Source organism: Zootoca vivipara, chromosome 14 (assembly GCF_963506605.1).
Source record: "Zootoca vivipara chromosome 14, rZooViv1.1, whole genome shotgun sequence".
NCBI classification, from domain to species: Eukaryota; Metazoa; Chordata; class Lepidosauria; order Squamata; family Lacertidae; genus Zootoca; species Zootoca vivipara.
Window position 1 is genome coordinate 28419121 of NC_083289.1, and position 23442 is coordinate 28442562.

The 23442-nt window shown below is 46.1% G+C and overlaps 1 protein-coding gene across 1 annotated transcript; it reads right to left on the minus strand.

Annotated features, from left to right (window-relative positions):
• Positions 1–1309: 1309 nt before the first annotated feature.
• On the minus strand, positions 1310–19684 carry PDPK1 (3-phosphoinositide dependent protein kinase 1). The gene is made up of 14 exons (XM_035131497.2): positions 19526–19684; positions 15386–15640; positions 14364–14406; positions 14012–14149; positions 12736–12880; positions 11980–12077; positions 11445–11520; positions 10092–10160; positions 9846–9942; positions 8780–8953; positions 7182–7405; positions 6696–6753; positions 5335–5487; positions 1310–4857 (listed from the first exon to the last, which is right to left on the minus strand). Exons 1-14 carry the CDS (start codon positions 19547–19549, stop codon positions 4750–4752), a joined length of 1662 nt encoding a protein of 553 aa, XP_034987388.1. The 5' UTR covers positions 19550–19684; the 3' UTR covers positions 1310–4749.
• Positions 19685–23442: the final 3758 nt, after the last annotated feature.

Here is a 23442-nt window from a genome sequence, read left to right on the forward strand (position 1 = left end):
GTTTGTTGGCTCTCATCCAAGCAATGGCCAAGGCATGACAACAATCCAGCACATCCACTGCCTCACCTGCAGATGTAAAGGACTAGAGCTGTGTGTTGTCCACATATTGCTGATAGCATACTCCAAAATTCCAGATAACCCCTCAGCTGCTTCATGTAGCATGGGGGATAAAATCGAACATGAGGAACCCCGCACTGAAGGCTCCACAGAGCTGAAGAGCACTCCCCAAGCATCACCCTCTGGAAATGATCATGCAGAAAGTGGTGACAGCCACTCCAGAAGGATACCATGGCTGATAGCATTGAAAGCCACTGACAGGTCAAGGAGAAGAGGCACATTATCTCTGTCAGCAGAGGAAATCATACAGTGCCATAAAGCAGTTTTTGTGCCAAAGTTGGGCCTAAACCCCCGACTGAAATGGATCTGGATCACATTGCCTGGACTGGCTTGGGGCTTCATGGTTAGTAGAGTAACACATGGCAGGTGTTTTGCTGCCAGGGTGGGTGGAAATGTCCTTTGTGGGGGGGCGGGGTATAGCACTGGCTACGTTCTCATGAATACACTTATCTGATGTTGGCCATTACAGCCCTAATTTCTTCGAAACGTTAGCCTTAAACCTAAAAAGCAGCTTTTAAAATACCTTGGGGGGGGGGAGTAATGTTTGACACTGCAGGCCTTACTCTAATGCAGCCTGTGTGTTCTTTTCCCACTCAGGACCCAGCAGCCACTTATGGACCACATTATGACAATAAATGGCCCTCACACAAAAATGGGGCTGGGAACTGGAGACCAACCTCCTTTCACCTACCCAGCTCCTGAAAAATAAGTGAATTATGCAAGCCAATGTGGATTGTGGGACATGGTGAGAGAGAGAGAGAGAGAGAGAGAGAGAGAGAGAGAGAGAGAGAGAGAGAGAGAGAGAGAGAGAGAGAGAGAGAGTCCTAATCCATTGACAGACTGATACAGGAAGTCATGGATCCACCAGGATTTTGCTTTAAAGATAGATCAACATTTTACTTCAGCAGTTTCCAATATAATTCCACAGGACATACTGGCAATATGTAATGCAGATAGGGGAATTCAGAAGTTTTGAACCATGGAATATGCAATGTTTACTTATCCAAACCTAAATTTGCTTTGCTATTTTGGGAACATGAATGAAGTGCAGATATGTTTTATTCAAACATGCAATACAAATGTTGTGTGTTAGAGATGAAACAGCAAGCTGCTGCATCTCAAGTTATAAAACTCTTAGGTTTTGCACTTAGAAAGAAATGAGGAAATAAAAAAGTTGAAACAATCACCATAATAAACAGGAGGGTTTTATTATCTGGGATTAGAAACAGTCTGCAGACATAAGCATCATCATGCAGCAACAGAAGGAACTCAAATTTTAAGAGGAAAAAGCTCAGAAATAAATACCCCTATAATGAAACTATGAAGTAGCAATAAAACTGGATATTGCTACAACTTTTACTATTGGAGAGGCTTGATCACCACTTAAAAGTATGTGCACTCCTATGTACACTTACCTGGGAGTAGGTCCCATAGACTCAGTGGGATTTGCTTCTAAGTACCATGCATACCAAAAGGTTGCAATTGCTTATAATAATTGTAGACAAGAATTAGCTATCCCAAGCTAATTTATATCACTACCCCATGAAATAATTCATCACTGAAGATACTAACCTAGGTCTCATGTTTATTTCTATAACCAGAATTAATGCCTGAAAAACCCAGAGCTTCCCATTTGGAACTTTCACTTTGAGCTTCATGGACTTCAGAAACAAGTTTGCATAAACTGAAACAAGCTTTTCACACATTAGTTCGCTCCTTAACTGATGGGAAGCTTCCAAACAATTCTAGTTCTTTCACAATGCAGAAGGAGGGTGAATCTGAGGCAAGTCAGAAGCAGAGTCAGAGGCTGGGTTTGGGGCACAAAAAGTTTGTGCCACCGTTTTACGAGTTAGCAGACCCAGCTTGTCTTCCTGGACCAAATACCTGATGGTGTTGTCTATGTGGTAATTTCAACAGAACTTTTTCCAAAACACTCAGCCTTATGTGTTGTTTATTTATATACACTTGATAGTAAAAACAACAACCACAACCACCCCTCAAAGCAGTTTAGTAATACAGTCAAATGCAACAGCAAAATGCTACCCGCCTCCCAAGGTCTAATATTTGCAGCAGTGTGAACTAACTGTGACAAACACGGCTTTTAAGACTATTGCACTTGTCCGGAAAGTGGCTGAAGAGAGATGATTTACTTGAGAGCAGGAGTATGGAGAGTGCTGTTAACTAGATACCTCAACCCTAGTCCAGACTTGAATTATATTATATTATCACCTACTCTAAAGATGTCCACTCAGCCACCTGAACCAGCATTTCCGCTTTCTTGCCTTTTGAAGCTTCAGACCTGCTGTGAAAGTGAGATGACTGGATCTCTTTTCCCTTCTCTGCTCCTCCTGTCTGTTCCCCCTTGGTCCAAACTGGCTCTTCCCCTTTAGTGCTATTCTTCTTATGGTCCTCCCACTGGCTCTACTCAAGGCTGGGAGAGACTGCCTGACAGGAAGAGATGGGACACCATTTTTAATGGGGCAGAGATGCTTCCTCTTAATCCAAGTAAATAGCAGGATGCAGCCAGCAAATTTAGGCAAGCCAAGCAGAAAAAATGTGTCCTCTGGAGCAGTCGCAGAGCAGTTCTGCCAACATAATACTGTTGCTGGACATTTCTTACTAGAAAGACTCCTTGAATCATTAGAGAGATGACTTGTGCACAACAATTATCATCCATGGGAGAAGTCAAATCTCTGTGTGTCATCATTTTCCAGAGAGGAGCTTCCTAGCACATCTCCTGAGATAATCTAACACAGTTGTGGGTGATGCTAAGTTGCCACTTGCTTTCACCCGATGGGATTCAGTTTTACCAGGGGGTGGGGGGTGGGGAAGGAAGAAAAACCACCAGCATGACTGACAGCTGTTGGAAGGGGATTCTCACTGCCAAAAGCACTTCTACTTGGCTCCACTACTTCTGGTGGCTTGTTAAGAGTCATGGTTGTGCTGCCTGGCTGCAGGAAAAGAATACATCGAAGTTCCATGTGATGGCTATTGCAGACAGTGTACATGTATGAACAAACACATGGGTGTGTCAAAGCTTTACAGGAAAAATGGTCCAATTTGTAGACAGAACTAGATAACAGTAGACCAGCCTCATCTGCTCCAGAACTGCTATTCACCTTGTGCTGGTGGAACTTTGAAAAGAGCGGATTCTCTTCTTTCCAGCAACAACCAGACACTCTCCACTTCCAAGTCTACTCCTGACTTTAAGGGTAAGAGAAAACCTCACCTTCAAAATGGAACCTAAAACTGACACGTCTTGCTCAGCACTAGTGAAATATTATATCTTACAGTACAAGTGAAAAGTGAACAGAAGTGGTAACAGTACTTTTGGGGGTGAGAAAGAGAACTAGTGTCTGGGCAAGAACCTGTTCCCCTCCCTGCAAAAAAAGCTTAGGCTACCCAGATATCAGAGCACACCATAGAGAAAGGATGCTTGCAGTGAGAAAGCAATATCTTTGCTATGTTACAAGAAATGTTTGACCATAACAGTTTAATAGGAAAAGGACAAAAGAACGATATGAAACATTTGATAGATATGACTCAAGTACCATACACTTCCCCTCCTTTGTATCAACATTTTTACATAAACACAACAATTAGTCTGATTAGTGGAGGGGCTTAAATATATTTAAATCATGTAAAATATTTTCAAAGTTGCTAAAAGGTCTGACGCTTTGCCATTGAACAAGACAGGAATATATTTGTACACCTCATTATACAGAGACAACAAATCAAGTCATCAGTTGTACAACCGCACTTCTCTCCCCAGGCACAACAGGCCAGCCCCCTGCAGTGCTCCACCCTGGAAAGAACCAGCTTGCTCCCCTGCTCCCCCTCTTCAGAAAAGGTGAAGAGTCTATTTACTACATCAATACAGCTTGGTACTAACTAGGCAACCTCTCAGTTAGTATTAGTTAAAAGCATGCTGGTAACTTTAATGCTCCTTAGTTCAACATGTAAATGCATCAAATTAAAATTCCATGTTTAAAATTGTACGAAATCTGATTTCCAGGATTAAGTGCCACATTCAAATTTTCCCTCTCTTACCACCTGTGCCGGAGTGTATCTATCTGCAAAACATGCAATTAGAAGTACCATCCATGGAGAATCCTGCAACTGGACATGGCCTGAAGGGTTCGGCAAGGGCGTCCATCTGCTTGCAGCAGCGGTTACAAGTGCTGGATACCAACTAGAGACCAACTAGAAGGGAGGAAGTGGCAGCAGAAACAATGGTGGCCTCTCACACGGAGGTGTTTCAAAGCTCCCTGACGAAACACAGTTGCATGATAAAATCGGAAAGTCACAGTAATAATCCCGCCCCACATGATCTGGGCTGTGCGCGTGGCTTGGCTTAACTCATCTACACTGAAGTCAGCAGTTTACAGCAGAAGCCAAAGGAGTCTCACGGCAGCAAAGAGAGCTGTGCAAGTGTGTGTGTGTTTGGAAGCCTCAACAGAAGCACAAAAGCAAGCAAAGCGACCCTGAATTCCATTGGTTGGGCTTTTCCTTAGAGAAGGAACTAGTTTTGGCCCTGGAGATGGATGTAGGCTGGGCTGGGAAGAGTCCTCAGGCTGGGAGCATGTGGCGCTCTAGCAGCAAGGAGGGAGGCAGGGCACTGGGGGGGCAGTCTCATTTCGCAGTGTTCTGGTGGTATATGTGTCGCCAAACCTCATGTATCTTTTTGCACCATTTATGAGCGTTCCCACTTGGGTCCATCAGGTAGTATGTCCTGTTAGGCTACAAGTAAACAAAGGTTTAGTGCCTACTCATTCCTGAAGCAAGAACCTAACTAAGCTGACCAAGGCCAGCAGGCAGTGCATAGGCTTGGGCCTCCCCTCCCTCCCCTGGGGATGAAGGCCACACAAAGCACTTTGTGCATCAGAAGTATCCCACAGTAAAAACCAGACAACGGGCAGGAGCTATTAAAAGGCAGAGGTGGCTGTGTGAGCCAACTCTGGCCTGAGAAGGTACAAGAGTCATCAGTGTGTGGAGCTGTGTCACTGGGGAGTTGCTACTTCAGGAAGTTCTAGATCCATTTTTCAAAAAAAGGGGAAGGATCCCACAGCCAATTAAAAGTACTCTGGTTCCTCAACATCTCCAGCACCTCCCAGGAAGCACTGGCAGCTGAATGGGCCCTGCTAATACCACACCTGCAAGAGCCCACAGAACGGGACCGGCTAAGCCAGAACTTGTCAGCAGGAAGGGGTCACTTACTGTGTGAACAAAGAAGGTCTTGAAGTTCTTGGCTTCCGGCCGGAGTTCCAGCGACCAAGGGATCTCTCCTTTCAGAATTTTGTTGACAGGGTCCACATAGTACAAGTGTGGCCCTTCAGTGAGCAGCAGCTGACGCCTGCGAGCAAAGAGCCCCTGCAGAGGAGGGCACAACACTTAGAGCTAAGCCGGCAGCTTCAAAGAAAGGGTCAAGAAAGGCAGGATTCTAGCACCATCACAGGATACTGCTTAGGACTCAACGCTCTTGTTATAGAGCACAAAGGGATCATCACATCTTCTGAGCAGCTAGTTTACTCTGCCTTTCTGCCTTTACCACATGCAGCACAACCAGCTCACAGGACGAGGAAGGGGAAGTACCTATTATATTTTTTGCCTTTCCTGGAACAGTCTCCAAACCAATTTTTGGACAATTGATGAAAGGTTTTCAAAGCTCAAACTCTCTTCTGGGCAACACTCTTCTTCCCTGAGACCCTCGTTCCCTATGACAGCAGGGGAACTGTCATCATGGGAGTGGCACCTCCTTGAAGGCCCCATCCAACTCTCTCTGCCTCTTTTGCCATTTCCAGGTCTGGGAACCAACTTGTTCCTGGAGCTCACTGTACTCTACTCACTGTACCCACGACATCTGCCCAATGGGAAGATAGTCAAATATATGGTAGGCTCATCAAAACACTAGAAGGCCCCCCTCTCTCCCCGTTAGTTAGTTTGTTTTTGGGTATTAGTTACCTAATTAACCCAGGTGACCCAGGTGGCGCTGTGGGTTAAACCACAGAGTCTAGGGCTTGCTGATCAGAAGGTCGGTGGTTCGAATCCCTGCAACGGGGTGAGCTCCCGTTGCTCGGTCCCAGCTCCTGCCTACCTAGCAGTTCGAAAGCACATCAAAGTGCAAGTAGATAAATAGGGACCGCTCCGGCAGGAAGGTAAACGGCGTTTCCGTGCGCTGCTCTGGTTCGCCAGAAGCAGCTTTGTCATGCTGGCCACATGACCTGGAAGCTGTCTGCGGACAAACACCGGCTCCCTTGGCCTATAGAGCGAGATGAGCGCCGCAACCCCAGAGTCGGACACGACTGGACCTGATGGTCAGGGGCCCCTTTACCTTTTTACCTAATTACCAACCACCAGGTACACATGGAAGAGCATACAAATAAAATTATGAAATGTAGAGGTCAAGGAGAACAAACAGGGTTACACGCCCCACCACAAACTACTACATTTGGATAATCTGCTTTTGGTTTCTCTTAATATCTGTTTCTTTCCCCTCCACTACTCTGCAGGTTGTACTTTAGACTTACAAGTACAATTATTTAAAGAATGAATCTGAGGCACAGGATAAGGTGACTTACCTTCCGTTTGTCAACTGGACCCATTTTCAGTATTAGATTATTTTCTACAAACTGGTGCCTGAGAAGAAAACATCACCTTGTGTTATTTCCATCAAACCATCATTCATTGCCAAGCCATTCACTTACAGGCTTTTAGAGACAGAGTGTCAAGGAGAGGAGGAAAAGTAGCCAGCAGCCAGATGGGTGCTCCCTGCTCAGGGCATTGTCCTCAGCACGCACCTCTGGGTCAGATCCCATGGCAGAAATTGGCTGCATTTCTAAGCTCTGACCAATTCAAATGGTCCTGGTTCTCCCTTTTCTAAAGCCATTATTAGGAACACGCAGGTGAGGTGCAAGTGATGAAGCTGAACTTTATTTGTGGAGCAGGATGTTACTCAAGAGAGAGAGAGAGAGAGAGAGAGAGAGTGCAAGTGCAAGCACATGCGTGCACACACATTTGCATAAGCCACTCTATGGGGAAGAAACCCCACACCCCACAGTGCTTACCAGGGATTTCCACCAGCCTGCTTTGCCAAGAGTAACCTTTTCTCCTTTTCAGAGAACTGGAGGTCCAGCTCAAAGGAATTGCTGTCGAGGTTGTGAATGTATTGCTCTATGTTGTTGCTGCTGCCTGAGGTTTGTGGGGTGGACGTCTCCGGGGAAGACAAGGACTGAGAAGAGGCGGAGCCAGACACTTGCAGGCAGCCAAACTGACTCAGGAGATTGTCATACTATCAAAAAAAGAAAGATAGTTTTCAGAATAAATGGGGGGAATAAATGTGGCATCTTTTCTTCTGACTAATATTTCTGCCAACGTAATATCCAAGTTGTCTTCAAGAGTAAATCCAGTAACATTAATGGGCCTAAATTAGATGTGCCAATGAATGTGACTAACAATGGATATAACCAATGTTATATTATTTATTTATTATTCTGAATGCTCTCTTTAAGCTACTAGTACTATCATGTATTTACGCTGTATAAACATTGTAACCCCATACTTTAGGAAAGCAACACATTTCATCTGCAAGAAAACAAACGGCTTCAAACATATCATAAAATACTGTATTTTCCATGTATAAAACTATATTTCCCCCAAAAAATGTAAGTTTAAAATTGGGGGGGTGTGTCTTATACACAGAATGTTGCAATTATTTATTTCTTAATTTAGGCTAAAAAAAAAATCATCTTATACATGGGGGCATCTTATACACGGAAAAAATACGGTAACTGTGTGGCCATCTTTTATTTTACTCAGTACATATCTTTTGCAATCAAGGCAAAATCCCACTCATTTTCTGGCCACTTGTTCTACTGTTAGTGATATTCCCCATTTCTTTGCTTAAGAACACTCTTGCTTCAATTCACAAATGGGACTAATTCCTTATGCTCTGTCTTACTGAGGCTTCAACACAATTTAGTGAGGACAGGACCTAGAGAGGTTTGATAATCTATAGACTGTAAAATGCTTGATCTGCTTCCACTTTTTAATAATAACCACCTCCCTTTTCCTGTTGACACTTCCAGCACATGCTTGTACCGGACTCCTAATTTCTGAATGATCAATAGTTCTGCCTTGATTGATTCAATCTATGTATCAGAAAAATCCCCATCTCCAAATTTTAAAGCCTCTATCTCTTTCACAAATTTCACCAGTGATCCCATATTTTTAACCAACTGCAAACTAGAACATTTCCTTTTACTTGCTTTGTTCTATTTCATTATCTCCTCACAGTACATCTATGTATCACCCTTTAACCCTCCACTTGCATGCACAAATTCTGAGAGAGAGGAAGGAAGCTGGGAAGGAGCTCTGCTTTCAGCTCAGCATCTGCTCTCAGCCTCTGGTCATGTGAACTGGACAAGTGAAAGTGAGGGTGACAGAGGAGCCAATGATTAGACCAGAGCAAGAACTACAAGCCTATTTCTCTCTTGAAGGATGCAAGGGTATTGAAGAGACCTCTATTGAGCATGATAGATCAAGATGGGCACTCCTACTGTGACTGCTGAGATGGATGGAGAAGGATGTGAGGCACTCACAAGGGCAAACTGCCCTTCAGGAGTCTTTTATCTCCCCTGGCATCAGTATCAAAGCCTGCACTTACATTTCCATAGCAATCCTCATCATCTTCTGACATTGCAGGCAAATATGCAGTGAGCTTGGGTGGCGTCTGAAGATGCAGATTCTCCCAGGTGATGGATTCGAAAAAGGGGTGGGCCTTCAAGGGCTCATATCCTCCCATTTCTTCACAGCCTAACCTCTTGGTAGCGTCTTGGACCTGGTTAAGTGAAGACACAGTTACATTTTCCCTGGAAAGACTCGGGGGGGGGGGGGTTTCCCCCTCTGGCTCCACTCCCTGTCATTTCAGATCTTGGTTACTCAGTCAGTCCACCTCTGTGGACAATCTGTTAATATGGGACCTTTGATGTACCTAGTAGAAGTGAGACTCCAGGAAGGAGGAGGACAATTGAGATTTCTTCTCCAAGCACCCCTTCATGGTGATTCAAAAGGGGCTTTTGCAATAACCCGTGAAACAAAGGCTTGTATAGGTTTACCTGGCATAAAGCAACGGGATAGAGATCCTCTCAAGGAACTGGTCATGAAGTCAACTTGCTTTGCTCCGCTTCCTGGAGCAAGTGGGAGGCAAGTGGCCAATTAAAAGAGAAAGGAGGTGGAAGGAGACAGGCAAGAGGGAAAGGAATGCTAGCTGCTGGCCTTGAGGCTGACATCTGTATCATATGGTTCTTGTGGTGATAAAACCTTGAACACCAACTGACTGAAAAGTTCCAGCTAGTTTGGGAACAAAGCTAACAGTCTAGTTCCATGAAGAGAGGGAAAGTAGGGGGGGCCTTAGCTGGAAATTAATACCTCAACACAAGGTATAGAGGAGTATATCTGTGGGTCGGGGTGAGGCTGGGAAATGAGAGGGCAGAAAACCCCATGGGAAGGCGGTGGGGACTAAGAAACAAGGCCCTGAAGATGCTTTGTGGAAAAGCAGGAGGGACAGGGAACAAGTCAAAGGGGCAACAATTGGGGGGGGGGCGGGACTCTGAAGCCTAGAGGGCCAGAACACCGGTTGGGTAGAACAGCAGCAATGAGTACCACATTTTGTTATCTGACTGGAGGCTTCTAGCATGCATTTGAAACATTTGACAATACAATTCATTTACCAAGAGCTTTTCTACGAGGTCTTTTGCCTTCGGAAAGAACTTCTCTGGGAATTCATACTCCAATTTGATTATCTTCTGGAATATGAGATATTCATTTCTGCAAAAAGGATGGGAAAAAGTATACTCACATCTATGCAAACATTTCCTGTAAGTCTACTTCAAGGTTGAAACTATACCATCCTATGGGTACACGGGCAAAAACTAACTTAGTGGGAAGTCTGGCACTGGTGTGCTTCAAAGTCTTACCCGGCTCTGAATGGTGGTAATCCTGCTACAAGCTGGTATACAATGCAGCCAAGAGCCCAGAGATCCGAACTTCATCATCAAGACAGGCAAAAGGATGAGGAGGCAAAGCAGAAGAGTTAGCACTGTGGGCATATCCAATTTCACCATCTTCTAGTTCAGGCACCCACAACAAAAGCATACAACATATTCCCTTTCAGGCAGAGCTGCAAATTCCCCTGGAGTATCAGGCTCTAATTTACTTGGAATGCCTGGTAAAGGCACCTTGAAGAAAAAGTGTTCATCCCTGGGCGTTTCCCAAGGATCTGATGCAGAAGCTGCCACTGTGCACTTTCTGAACCAGATCTATGTATTTCCTCATCTTGGATTAGGCTCCCATAGGAAGGATGGAAACAGCAGAAGAGATACTTCAGCAAGATCCCAATAGGGCTGAGCGATATCAGCTTTTCAACATCGCAGTGTATCGCCAGCCAAACATCGCAGTTTGGTGACATACTGCGATGCTGGAAAAACAAGATGCATTGGCCTCTCCCTGCAAAACACTGGGTGCTGAGGCAGTTTCACCCAGACTCGTGGGTTAATACAATGCAACTTGTTTGCACCGGGCTGGGGGCTCCTTTAACTGCTCGACTGAGGAAAGGGTAACTGCACACTCCTATGCTGAGCAGTTGAAAGATGCAGAGGGGAGGAAACAGCTGTTTCGGCTCCTTGCCAATAGAGCTTGTTTCTCCCTCTCCATTGTATGAGGGCTGTATTGGGACCTAGGCCTGGGTGATATATTGATCTATTGCCCAGGACTGGTATGAGGAGCAGACCGCGACATCGGCTTCGCTCAGCGGTATATCGCTGGTGAAACTGCTCCCAAGTCCCTCTGCTAGCAGCGCCTGATGGAGGAAGGACCGGTCCTGGGCAATATATTGATATATCGCCCAGGCCTAGATCCGAATACAGCCCTTTGAAGAAGATCCCAAGCTGAATAGGTGCTTAAAAAAATAAAAATAAATGAAATGGCCCACAAAGAGCTTTCTAATTCTCTATCTGTCTTGTTTAATGTAGTGGCAAGAGATTACAGCAAGAAAATATGATGGCAATGCTTAGAACATCTTGTATCATGTTTTGGTGGTATGTTATGTTAAATCCAAGGGCTAATGAACTATTCATGTTACAGAAGAATAGACAAAAGCAATCCTAAGAGCCATTGTCATGTGGTTTAAAATATTTCCATGTTGATTATGCAGAAGGCACTGAGGCAGAATAATGGAGTACACCCTAATGGAAATAGACCTCACCCATTTGCATTGAAGATCTCTCTCACAGTCATAAAACCCCTCTACAAAGGCAACGTATGTAACTCACCTTTTGCAGGCAGATTTCTCTGTTAACAACTCTGGAGACACATACTGCGCTGTCCCAACAAAGGAGTTCGCTCGTGCTGAAGAACCCAAGATGCAAGTAAGCATTTAATCATTAAAAATGTTCTTTCAAGGTCCTCATGAAGGCTTGGATGCGTTCATTTGAAAACAATGCTTTCATTTTTGTTGTGCAATTCAAATTTCATCAGCTTTCATTAACTATATTTGTAGACATCCAATGTTACATAATGACTATTGTTTTTCAAGTGCTCCCCGCCCCTTCAACTCTAAGCATTACTAAGCAGTATTTCACCCCATGGGCACCCCATTATCTCCTGATTTCAGCCGCCCCATTTTAGTAACTCCCCAGGATTCCTCTCTGATGTCATCTCCTACAGTATAGCCATTTTACCTTTACTCAGTAAAAAACCATCATAAACCCCATTGAGACATAGCATCGGATACTGTGGTCAGTTTTAAGAAATTTGAAACTGCAGAAGGTTGTTTTAGTCATTCACAGGTTGAGAAATTGCACCCACCTCGCTTGCTGTCTGCAGACAATACTTTTGCTGTCCCAAAGTCTGTAATCTGAATGTGCATGTCTCCGCTGAGCAAAATGTTCTCTGGCTTCAGGTCCCTGCAAAAGGCACAGTTGGGAATAAGCCATGCAGGCACAGAGTCATGCCCTCACCAACTATTTGTGTCCCCTGGGGAAATCCCAACTTCTCAATGTAATGCCCAAACCATGCAAAGCTGATTCTCCCCCAGGCTTCTAAAGTAACAGATTCCTACCTGCTCCTCTGCCTGGCATTGGGAGCTGCTTCCCAAATGATTAGGAGGGGACTGGGCAGCAGGGGGACATGTAGCAAATCTGAATGTTAGACCATGCTGAGTTCTTCTCTTCTGCCTTCTACTGCAGGCAGACAAAGAATACGCAAGAACTACATTTACTTTGCTAGAGACCTGGCAGAAAGGGACGTCCCTCTCCTCTACAAAAAAAACCAAGGTGAAAGGCAACAGAGGGAGGGAAAGAGAGATATTTCAACTGGCCAAAATCCCCATCTAGTGCTGGATACTTTGTACTCCAAGGCAGCCAATGCCTTGTGCCAAATTAACTAGGCTGGTGTCACCACAGGTGAGGAATGCAGGAAAGCCAGGAAGTCTCAACAAAGGTACCTAATACACTGCTTGCTTTGGAAACTTTTGAGTTTTGAGCCACCAGGAGGGCAACAAACGGTAACTATGACAACAGCAACAAGAACCAAGAATAGATGGATTTGAATTCATTACATTACCTGTGAATGATTCCCTTTCCGTGCAAGTACTCTAATGCAGACACAATTTCAGCAGTATAAAACCTAGTACATGTCTCATCAAATGAGCCAATCTTCCGGATGTATTTTAGAAGCTCTCCATTTTTGGCGTAGCTAAGACCAAAATCTGAATACTAAGTTAAAGATAATTTATACTGTGAATCTCTAGATCCCAAAACACAAAGGCAGATAATCTGGGGCAATGTTAGAATGGATAGGTGGTGATGTGCTTGGAAGGCTGGACTCTGCACACAGCCAATTTACCGTATTGGCCCGAATATAAGTTGCACTTTCCCCCCAATTTCAGACCCTGAAAAGTTAAAGTGCAGCTTATATTGGTGACTTTTTACCGCATGCTGCTGAAAGCAGCAGGGGAGTGCTTGCTTGGCGGGGGGGGGGGGGGGCGGCAGAGCCTCCCAGCTAGTTGGGAGGCCAACCAGCTACGCAGCATGCGCACCACCAACCAACAGGGAGGCGGGCACTCCACGCCACCCCACCAAGCAGCTAGGGAGCGTGCACAGCCTCCCAGCTGGTTGCTGGTGCGCACACTCCCTAGTTGGTTAGCCTGTGCACGCTCTCTCCCCCCCCCCCGCCAAGCAGCTAGGGTGCTGGCGCTTAGCTCCAATTGTGCTCCGTGCCTGCCTCCTGGCACTACTGCCCCGAACGGGGGGTGGCCAGCACTAGCTTGGTGGCCGCACCTGCAAATAAACCTTGAATTTTAAGTGTGCAGCTTATATTCAGGCCAATACGGTACAATGGTTAACTTAGTCTCCAACCATTTTGGGACAAGAGGCAGATTTGGCGATAAAAGAAACTTGTGGACACCACAAAATACACATTCCACAGAAGAAAAAACTGATGGTATTCAGAAACAGCCCCATACACCTAAAAGGCAAAACACAGACACCTCGAGACAAATAAAACACAGTAAAAACAACAACAAACCTCCTCCCACCACAAAAACTAGGCAATCTTATCAAACAAAAAAGATGTAAATATCAACTAAAAAATAGAACGTGGGAGAGGGAGGCTGAGTGGGGCGCCTTAAGGCACTGTCATACCCATGGGGGGCCCAAGATTCGTCCTCTGGCAGGTTTACAAGATTTAAGATTTTTCACATTTGTATCCTGCCTAAGAATTCTGGTACAACTATTTTGAAAACATCACTGGGTTAGCAAATGAAGTAACATTGTTCTTTTTTTTCACACACATTATCCCAACAAATATTACCATGAAACATTTCCATCCAGAAGGATACAGAGCTTCTCATCATCCTGAAAGGTGAAGTAGAGATTGACAAAGAAAGGGTGATCCAGGCAAGACATTATATCTTTCTCCCTATTCACGCACGGCACCTTGCCCTCTTTTATGATGTGGCGCTTCTCCAGAATTTTAACTTTTGAAAAGACAAATAAGTTACAACACACTTGGGAAATACACAGTGAAGCTGCAAACTCATCTGCACTGCTTGACTATGAAGCTACACTTAGAGAGCAGCTTCCCACAACAGCAGCAGCAGCAGGCGTAACCTAGACTTCCTTTGGCTCCATTATGAGGACAGGACATCATCCATCTAAAATCCACACCCTAATGAAGAAAGGGTTACTCACTGGCATATTCTCTGGAGGTAGACAATTCTCTGGCCAAGAAGACCTGTTAAATGGGAAATAAGAGCTGCCTTATGTTTTGCACGCAACTAAGATCCCGCAAAAGATCTCCAACCTACTGAGGGGGTGAGTGGAAAAGGGGAATTCCGCTCATTGGAGCCCAGGGCCCCAAGGGACCATTGCTCTATCCATGCCAGTTACATCGGCCAGTCTCATACACATTCCCAGCACTTCCTAAAGACAACATGGAGGGACTGTTCTGGCGGTTCTCCTGACTTCCTAGGGCAGGTTTTTTTTCCTGGGGGGTGGTGGAGTAGGAGTCACTGCACTGGCCTTTGCTAGAGTGCTTGGTTAGTTGAATCTGGTCCTATATGTCCAGAAGGGAAGAGGCAAACCATCATTTTGTAAGAAGTCCTAAAATTCAGGAATCCTAAGCATCACAGGGGTGGAGAGACAAAACCTACCAATGGAACATGTGCACAACAGCAGGGGCTCAATGAGGACAGACAGAGGTGGTAACCTCATCACACTAAAAGTCTGGTGTGAGACTGCAGGAGCCACAAGAGGACAAAAAGCATCATAACAGCCAACAGCTGTGAACATTATTTCTCTGACCTCCTGCAGAGCCAAGTAGAACCTTCCTCTGGGCAAGCTGGTGGGCAAAGTGCTTTACAGTGGAACCTCGGTTTACGAACACCTCCGTTTACAAACGCTGTGGACCTGGAAGTATTTACATCTGGGTTCCGCGGCGTCAGATGCGCAGAAGCGATCTGCGCAGCGTGTGCGCAAAAACGCTCTATCGGCGCTTCGCGCACGTGCAGAAACGTACCTTCGACGAGCAAACACCTCCGCGAGCGAACGTCTCCGCAGAACGGATTGCATTCGCAAATCGAGGTACCACTGTACCTAGAGAATGCTAAGTGGGGAGGGGAGAGGGGGGAGAACTGTCTGAATGATACACAAAGGCCAAATGGCTGGCTTCTGCCATGACACTCCCAGAACTCACAGTTGCAGTAGATACTCACTGTTGAGAAAGACCCTTCACCCAGAATCTTGACAAAGTTAAAGTCCTCTGGGCGTTTCTTTCGAGGCTGTGGAGGTTGCTGCAAGGATTTTTCACTTCCCCTTGGCTCAGCCGTTGTGCCCTCCATGCTCAGTCCCTGCCTGCTGCCACAGGGAGCAGCAACAGGTGAAGGGCTGGGATCTGCCTGGTTCCTCACCATTGATGGTGATGGGCAGGAACATAAAACCACGCTGGACTGGATTGGAACAGCATCATACTGAAGGAAAGAAAAAGAATGTACATGATGTGGCAGCTTGCAGTCTATTAGCCACACATCCCCGTATACAAGTTGGAAATATGCAAAAGTTCAGGAGTACTGCTCCCCACAAATAAGGGGGGGGCTACAGGTACCTACTGGTGATCATGGCAGCTATGCTACATTGCCGTGATCCCATAGATCAAGCATGTACAAAACACACAAAAATGGCCACCTCATGACTTGAATTTCAAGAGTCAAGAGTTGCCACCTTACTACTTCACAAATGATTACTATTAATTAAGACACCCTTCACCCTAAGGTCCCAGCATATACTTGAATCTATAAAAGCCAAAGTCTTTCAGATCACAGCACGTCTGCAGAGATCTGAAGGCTAAAGGAATCAAACCCACAAAGTTCGGTAGCTGCCTGAAGAACTTGGCAAGTCAGGCATCCAATTAGCTAGAGAGAAACTGAAACAGTCTAAAACCATTTGGTGTTTTAATATTTGACACGCAAACCAGTGAAAAGAGAAGCTTACTCAAATGAAATAATAATTCTGCAATTCATAGCTTAAAAATATTCTTACATAACCAGACACTCAAGATGGGACCTTCTGCATGCAAAGCAGGTGCACTACCTACTAACTTACAATTCCTCCACTATTTTATTACAGTGTGCTCGTATGACCTCTGGTCATTCTGTCATCTTACAGTAGAATAGTAGCCTCCAAACTACATTCTAATAAGAATTATGAGAAACAGTAAATGTTTTTGACTGGAAGCTTAGCATATTGAAGACTGCTATAGTGAATGTATGGAATTGTGTTTCACTGATTGCTTGGTGCCTGTTTTTTCATTGAAACACAGGAAACTACTGATACCAAGTCAGGCTAATTGGTCCATCTAATTCAGTATTGTTTACATTGAGAGGTATTTCAAATATCCAAAGTCAAGCAGCTTCCCCATTTATATCAGGAAGCTTTTCATTATCAACAATTTCCTTTCAGACTTTCCTTTAGACTCTTAACTTTAAGGAAATTAAATGAATGATTAATTCTTTCCTTCCTTCAGTGCTGCTATTTCTTCAGGTGAGAGAGGTTTATAAGATGTCAAGGCTCCTCAGAAAACCCAAGTTTCCACATCAGACTGGCTGAAACATTCCTATCCATTTGACATCGCCATTTCAATTTCCTCTGAACAGCTTATCAAAGTCTGCCATCTAGGTCTGAATCCAGTTTCAGAGTAAAAATAGTGTTCCAGATTGAATAAATGAGCTAACTTATAATGGGCCATGGCTTTAATGGCTGCCTTATTATGTCCCACTTGCTCTTGCCAATGCCAAATAAAAGTACCAAGGCCAGGTATGTGTGGGTTTCAAAGTGTTATAAAAATCATGCTGACACACAGTGAATAGAAATACTATTGCCTAGATGGCAGTTCCTCAACTTATGTAGCTTATTACTTCTAACATGATTTTAAAAATGAACACACCCTTGTTACACTTACCCAGCAACTGAAATTTTATGCTGGTTTCAACCCCCATCTGAATTTTGAGTCCAGCCCATGTTTTTCATTAAGTGTCAAATGCTATATATCAGCAACAGACCACAGATAAAAAGCATCAATATGGCATGAAGCTGCTTTTAATTAACTACTGTTGCTTTTATTAATCACTTCTGTTTTAACTGTTTTGTTTAGTTTTAAGAGGTTTAATGTGATTTTAATGGGATGATTATTTTATTATGCTTTATCTTTAGAACAATTGTGCTCCAAGAGAAAATATACACAGCAGATAATTAAAAATCAACATAATAAAGAATCTCCAGCTCTCTCAGGAGTCACAGCATGTGGTTGACTTGCCCAGGCAATGAGTTCTGTAGCTGGATAGATGGTATATAATTCAGCAGCTGCTGCCACTGCATACATCCAGCCTTGAGAAGTCTAGGATCAACAGTGAAATGCAAGTTTGTTTTGTTGCAGAATGATAACATTTTGGCAAGTGCAGTATTTTATGCTCACAGCAAAGAGCAGGCAAACTGCCCCCTGATAATTAATTGCAAATACATTGCCATGCCCTGGCAATATACAATGGAGCTTCTTCTTCAGTATGGAACTTAACAGTTTGTGAACAGGGCCTACAAATTTCAAGGCAGAGCAATCCCTGGACTCAGAATACCCACCATGTGGGATGCTAAAATCCAAGAAGCTAAGACACCCTTCCTCAACCTAGTGCCCTTCTGATGCATTGGACTATGATTTCAGCACAGCCATGCTGGGTGCAGCTAATAGGAATTGTAATAAAAATATGTGGAGGGTATCAGGCTCAGGAAGTTTGATCTAGTATGGTGTTACATCTGCCTGTGTCTGGGGAACACAGGATAAGCAAGTGTACACTCACTGCACACAATACATGATGCTAGGCAGATGCACACACAAACTGCACAAGAAATCTGGAATCATTTTCACTTTTAAGTCATTCTACAGTACTAAGAAAAGTCAAGTAAGCTGATGAAAGTGCAAACGACACAGGCACACCTGTGACACCTTGCTACACACCTGTTTGAAGTCTGAAGGTGGCATAAGGTCACACAAGTCTGCAGAAAAGGCCATAAGTGTTATAGAACTTGTAGTTTGCATGTATAAAAATGCCAGGCTCTGTTCCATTCAGACTGAACTACTGTTGCCCAGCTCACGGAATTATTGGTTGGATGAGTCATTGATTTGATTCAATACAAGGCGGAGTCTTCTATGCCTCCTATGGCATATGTACTCATGGCTGGCATTTGCATTTTTAATCCTGCTGATAGCAAGGGGTCATATGAAAACAACATCTACACTACCTCAAACACAAGTGACATAATGTGAGGACTGGGTAGCTGCCTGTCCTGTGCCAGTTTTCACCAGCTGATATGTATTTGTAAGTAAGCGGGAATAGGTTGGAGTTGGTGCCACAGAACAATGGGCACTTTTTACTAAATGACACATGAACAGCCATGACAGTGGCCAACTGTGTTAATGAAACTACTGGGAAGAACAGCAATTACTCAAGAACTTTAAATCAGGATTTGAAACGAATTTGAAGTAAAACAGGCTGAAAACGAATGTCTCTGACAACAAGCAGAAAGAAATAAAGAATTCGCTCTACAGCAGCACCTCCTGAGGGCTGAGCGTATTAGATCTCACCTCAGCTGTGAATCAACTGGGCATCCTTTGCATGACATCTGCCTTACAGAATCACTCCTTTAATATATAAGAAGTTTCTTTGACCACTGGAAGATTCAGCTTTTCAATCGCTCAGGACTAGCACGGCCCCCAAAACGGTGGGCCAAGGCGACACACTGCTCTACCGCTAAAGCTAAGCCCGGAATGTGGCCGAAATCGCAGCCTCCGTATCGCCCGCGACAGTCGGAAGCCCCAACACCCAATGCACACCGGAAGGCGAGCTGCCCTCTCCGTTGCCGGCGGGGGAAGGAGGTGAAATTCCGAGGGCAAATGGGCGCGCCCCTCCCCGCCTAAGTGGGGCATTCACTTCACGGGGAACCCCGCGCCGCCACGCAAAACAAGGGAGGCTCTAACCGAGGCCTGCCTGCCTGCCTGCCAGTCCAGGTAAGATGACAGGAGGCCAAACACCAGGGGGGAGCTCAGGCCCGGCCGGCTCCTCCGCAGCTTTCGCTTCCGCGCTGTAGCCTGGGCCCCGCCCCTCTCCGGCCAGGATCCCAGGCTGACCCCGAGGCGCCTGCAGAGCCCCTGGCCGAGGAGATCCAGGGACGGGGAGCGGCGAACCCCACCTTCCCTCCGCCAGAGGTTCCGCTCGCGCCGCGGCCTCCCGGAAGGCAGCGCAGGCCAAGCGGCCGCTCCTCTCCTCCCCTCGCCCCTTCCCCGCCGACTCCCGCGCGGAGCTTACCAGGGGGCTGCCGGTGCTGGCCATGGGCACGGGCTGCTCGTCCGTCTGCCCGCCCTCCGAACGAGGGAACGACTCGGCCGCGCTCCAACCAGAGTCCGACCCAATGGGACGCCCGCGTCCTCCGTGAATGACGTCGGCCACAACAATGCCCTCTTCCGCTAGGGGAGGGCGGGACTTCCGCCCGCCTCCCTTCAGCACTGGATGGGCACCGAGGCACTCAGCCACGTCTCGCCGGCTCACGCGAGACTGTGTTGCGCTTGCGCCAAAGAAGCCGGGCGGAGGGAGGGGGGCGAGTAGAAAGAGGAGCAGGTCAGCTGACCAGCCGGCTCCGCGGGAAGCGGGAGTGAAGCAGTGCGCCACGCCCACTCGTTTTACCCACAATGCGTCTGGTTCGCCTCCAACCTACGTTCCTGTGATGCACCACGCCCCCCTTTCGACGGTGGCAAACCGAAGGGGGAGAGCTGTTCGGTAGAGAGGCACCCCGCTCAGGAGCAGTCTGCCCGGGCACGCCTCCCTCGGAGGACCCGGAGCCAGCTGGCCTGTTGGCTTCCTTCATCCCTTTGGCTCGGCTGGAGCTCGGGAAGCCGGAGGGCGGCGAAGAGGCTTGCCGGCCCGGGACTCGACTTCTCCGTCTCCTCTCTTCCTGGCTCAGCAGCGAGGAGACCCTCCTGCTGCTGTCGCTGTTCTTACTCTCACAAAAATAGTGCAAGAGCCCCTGAGTCCACCACCCTTCAATATAAATATTCTCAGGGCTACTGGCACCAATAGAAAGCATCAAATATAACAAGATACTGTAATATTAATTTCATCTCCTCATTCCACAAAGATCTCATTGCAATTTATATAATTACAGGAAAAGTATGCAGCAGAGGTTTCCAAACATTTCATGTTGGTGACACACTTTTTAGACAAGCATCATTTTGCAACACAAATCATTTGATAACAAACCGGAGGTTAAACTAACCCCTTTCCAGCTCGGGGAACAGCCCAGGGACTGTTCGCACAACACACACTGCAGCTGTTGTAAACAAAATCTGCCCTTATTCCCTTACAGGGTATACAAGAGCCCTTATAGCAGGGGTAGGCAACCTAAGGCCTGTGGGCCGGAAGCTGCCCAATCACCTCAATCTGGCCCGCGGACGGTCCGGGAATCAGCGTGTTTTTACATGAGTAGAATGGGTCCTTTTATTTAAAATGCATCTCTGGGTTATTTGTGGGGCGTAGGAATTTGTTCATATTTTTTCCCCAAAAATATAGTCCAGCCCACCACATGGTCTGAGGCAGGCATCCCCAAACTTCGGCCCTCCAGATGTTTTGGACTATAATTCCCATCTTCCCCAACCACTGGTCCTGTTAGCTAGGGATCATGTGAGTTGTAGGCCAAAACATCTGGAGGGCCACAGTTTGGGGATGTCTGGTCTGAGGGACAGTGGACTGGCCCACAGCTGAAAAAGGTTGTTGACCCCTGCCTTATAGAGTCCTTTGTAGGTTCTCCATCAGTAGGAGAAAATAACAGAGGCCAACAAGAGAATATTGAGAAGCAAAGCAGCTAGTAAGCCTCATCTTTATTGAACTAACAGGCAGGAGAAAGAAGGACCCAGAACAAAGGTGTGCCTGCCCTTATATAAATTGCCCACCCTGGAGTCCAAGACCACCCCCAGAAACCTCATACATACATAGATCACAGAAGGGGTGTAGCCCAAGACCACCACCCAGATACATCATACCTACATCACAGAAAAGGCGGTCTACAACAAATTTGAATGTTGTTGTTTTTCCTGTCTGCCAGGCTATCTGATAATGCCTTATCTGATTGCCTTTTCTGGTAGTCTGTGTTAGGATTTTTATCTATCCGAGCTTCTCCAGCGAGGGGTACTATGATTTGTGGATGTCATAGTGCCAAGTGGGTATCCTTGGGAGGGGCACTCCTGAAAATACCCTTTCTCCTGTACTGGAGGGGGAACTCTGAAGAGAAGAGCCTGGCTTTCAGATTAGATATATGATCCATCTAGTCCAGTCTGCTGTGTTCACAAAAGCCAATCGGATGCCCCAAAGCAAAGTTCTCAAGCAGGACCCTGGTGTACCAGCCCACCTGCAGTTTCTAGCAGCTGGTGCTATTCAGAAGCATACACCCACTGGCCATGCCAGCAGTGATCCAATAGGAGAGCACATGGAATAGGTTTGGGTTGAGAGCCACTTCTTTCTCCTCAGCTTCTTTCTCTGCTCTCCAGCATTAAAAGGCCATACTGTATACTGTAATGGGTATGGAGGCAGGCAGGAACCAGACACAAACAGTTACTTCCTTTAAACTTCTGTAATTTCAAGAATGTACTACCAGCAGATGTCGCCTTTTGTACAGGCTGCTTACTGGATGCATTTCTAACTTCAATGAATAGTCATCCCACATTCAAAAAGAAGTTCACTAGGGCACTTTGAAGGGGATGGGATGTCCAAAGTGGATTCAAGAGGTTCTCTAGTTGGATTTCTTAGTGGGCATCATTGTCAAAGCCACAAACACAGCCCCTGTGCCAGACTCCAAGCTAAAGTGAAGATCTAGAAAACATTCAGTCTCTGGTACATTAGTAACTTGAGGGAAGGGGGCACTCCTTCCCCAGGAAATAAAGTTTGATAACAATGATAGCCAGCCATTTCCTTTCTCCTTGGATGTGAATGCCTGATCCTCTCCCCCTGCCCACACACATCCTGTCCTGAAACTATGCCACCCCGTTCTCTGTGGGCATCGTCCATGCAGTGAAAGAGTATAGATGTTGTAGGGTGGTACAGGGCTGAAAGATGGTCATATTTCACTATAGCTGAGGGTCCAGTGCAGGCACCCCCAAACTTCAGCCCTCCAGATGTTTTGGACTACAATTCCCGTCTTCCCCGACCACTGGTCCTGTTAGCTAGGGATCATGGGAGTTGCAGGCCAAAACATCTGGAGGGCTGCAGTCTGGGGATGCCTGAGCTAGAGATAGAACACAGGTCCTACGGGTGTGAACCTGGAAGTCATTGATTCAACTCTCAACTCAGCCATCTTCTCATGGCAGGAGAACATCTAACTGGTTTTTCTGGCCTTTTCTGCCTTTTGGTTTTCTGACCCCAGAGGGTATGAGGCTCTAGTCTACGGATGTCTGCACTCATGAGATAGCCTGGGCTGTACTTTCAAAACAATTAACCAGCTTAGATCTTTGCATGTGATTTGAACATATCTTTCTTGAAAATGCTGAGCAGAGCAGATCGGAGCTTCTGAGTAGAGCTCTGATTGGCACTGATTAGCATCTGTGGCTGTATCACATGCCAGGAAGGGATGGGGTTGAGTGAGGCAGGCATCTGCTCAAGGCTGCCAGGTGCTGAGCTAAGGTGAGGAGAAGGTGTTTGGCGTTCATTGGGTTAGAAATCTCTCAGTATCTTACCCTCCTACTATCCTTGCTCCCCAACTTGGGAAGAGTTATTGAGCTGGATGAAGAAGGTCTAAGAGAAAGGAAGCACAGTTGCCAAAGGCTGGTCGGCTCTCTCCCCCTCCCCCAACCTCCAGCAAAAGACTTGCATGATGCTGCTTGCATTTGCCTGAGGCAATATTATCATTGCACCTGGGGGTGCTTTCAGCGCTGATCTACTGATTGCTGCCCTCCCTCACAGCAGCATGGAAGAGGTCTGCAGAGATGTGTGTTGCTGCTGCCACTGCTGCTGCACCGCACAGATAATAAAACATCCTTCCTGGCAGCAGTCATGGAAGATAAACAGCCCCAGCAGTTGGCCACTCTCACACTGGAGGCAACACAATCTAATTTAGGCTGATACCGGTAGTACCTGTTGTGAAACCCCTCCCACCTGGGAAAGACATGGCCAAGACTAGCCAGTTCCTCATACCAGATCAATAGCAATTCGGTGGGGGTGGGGTGGGGTGGGGTGAGTGT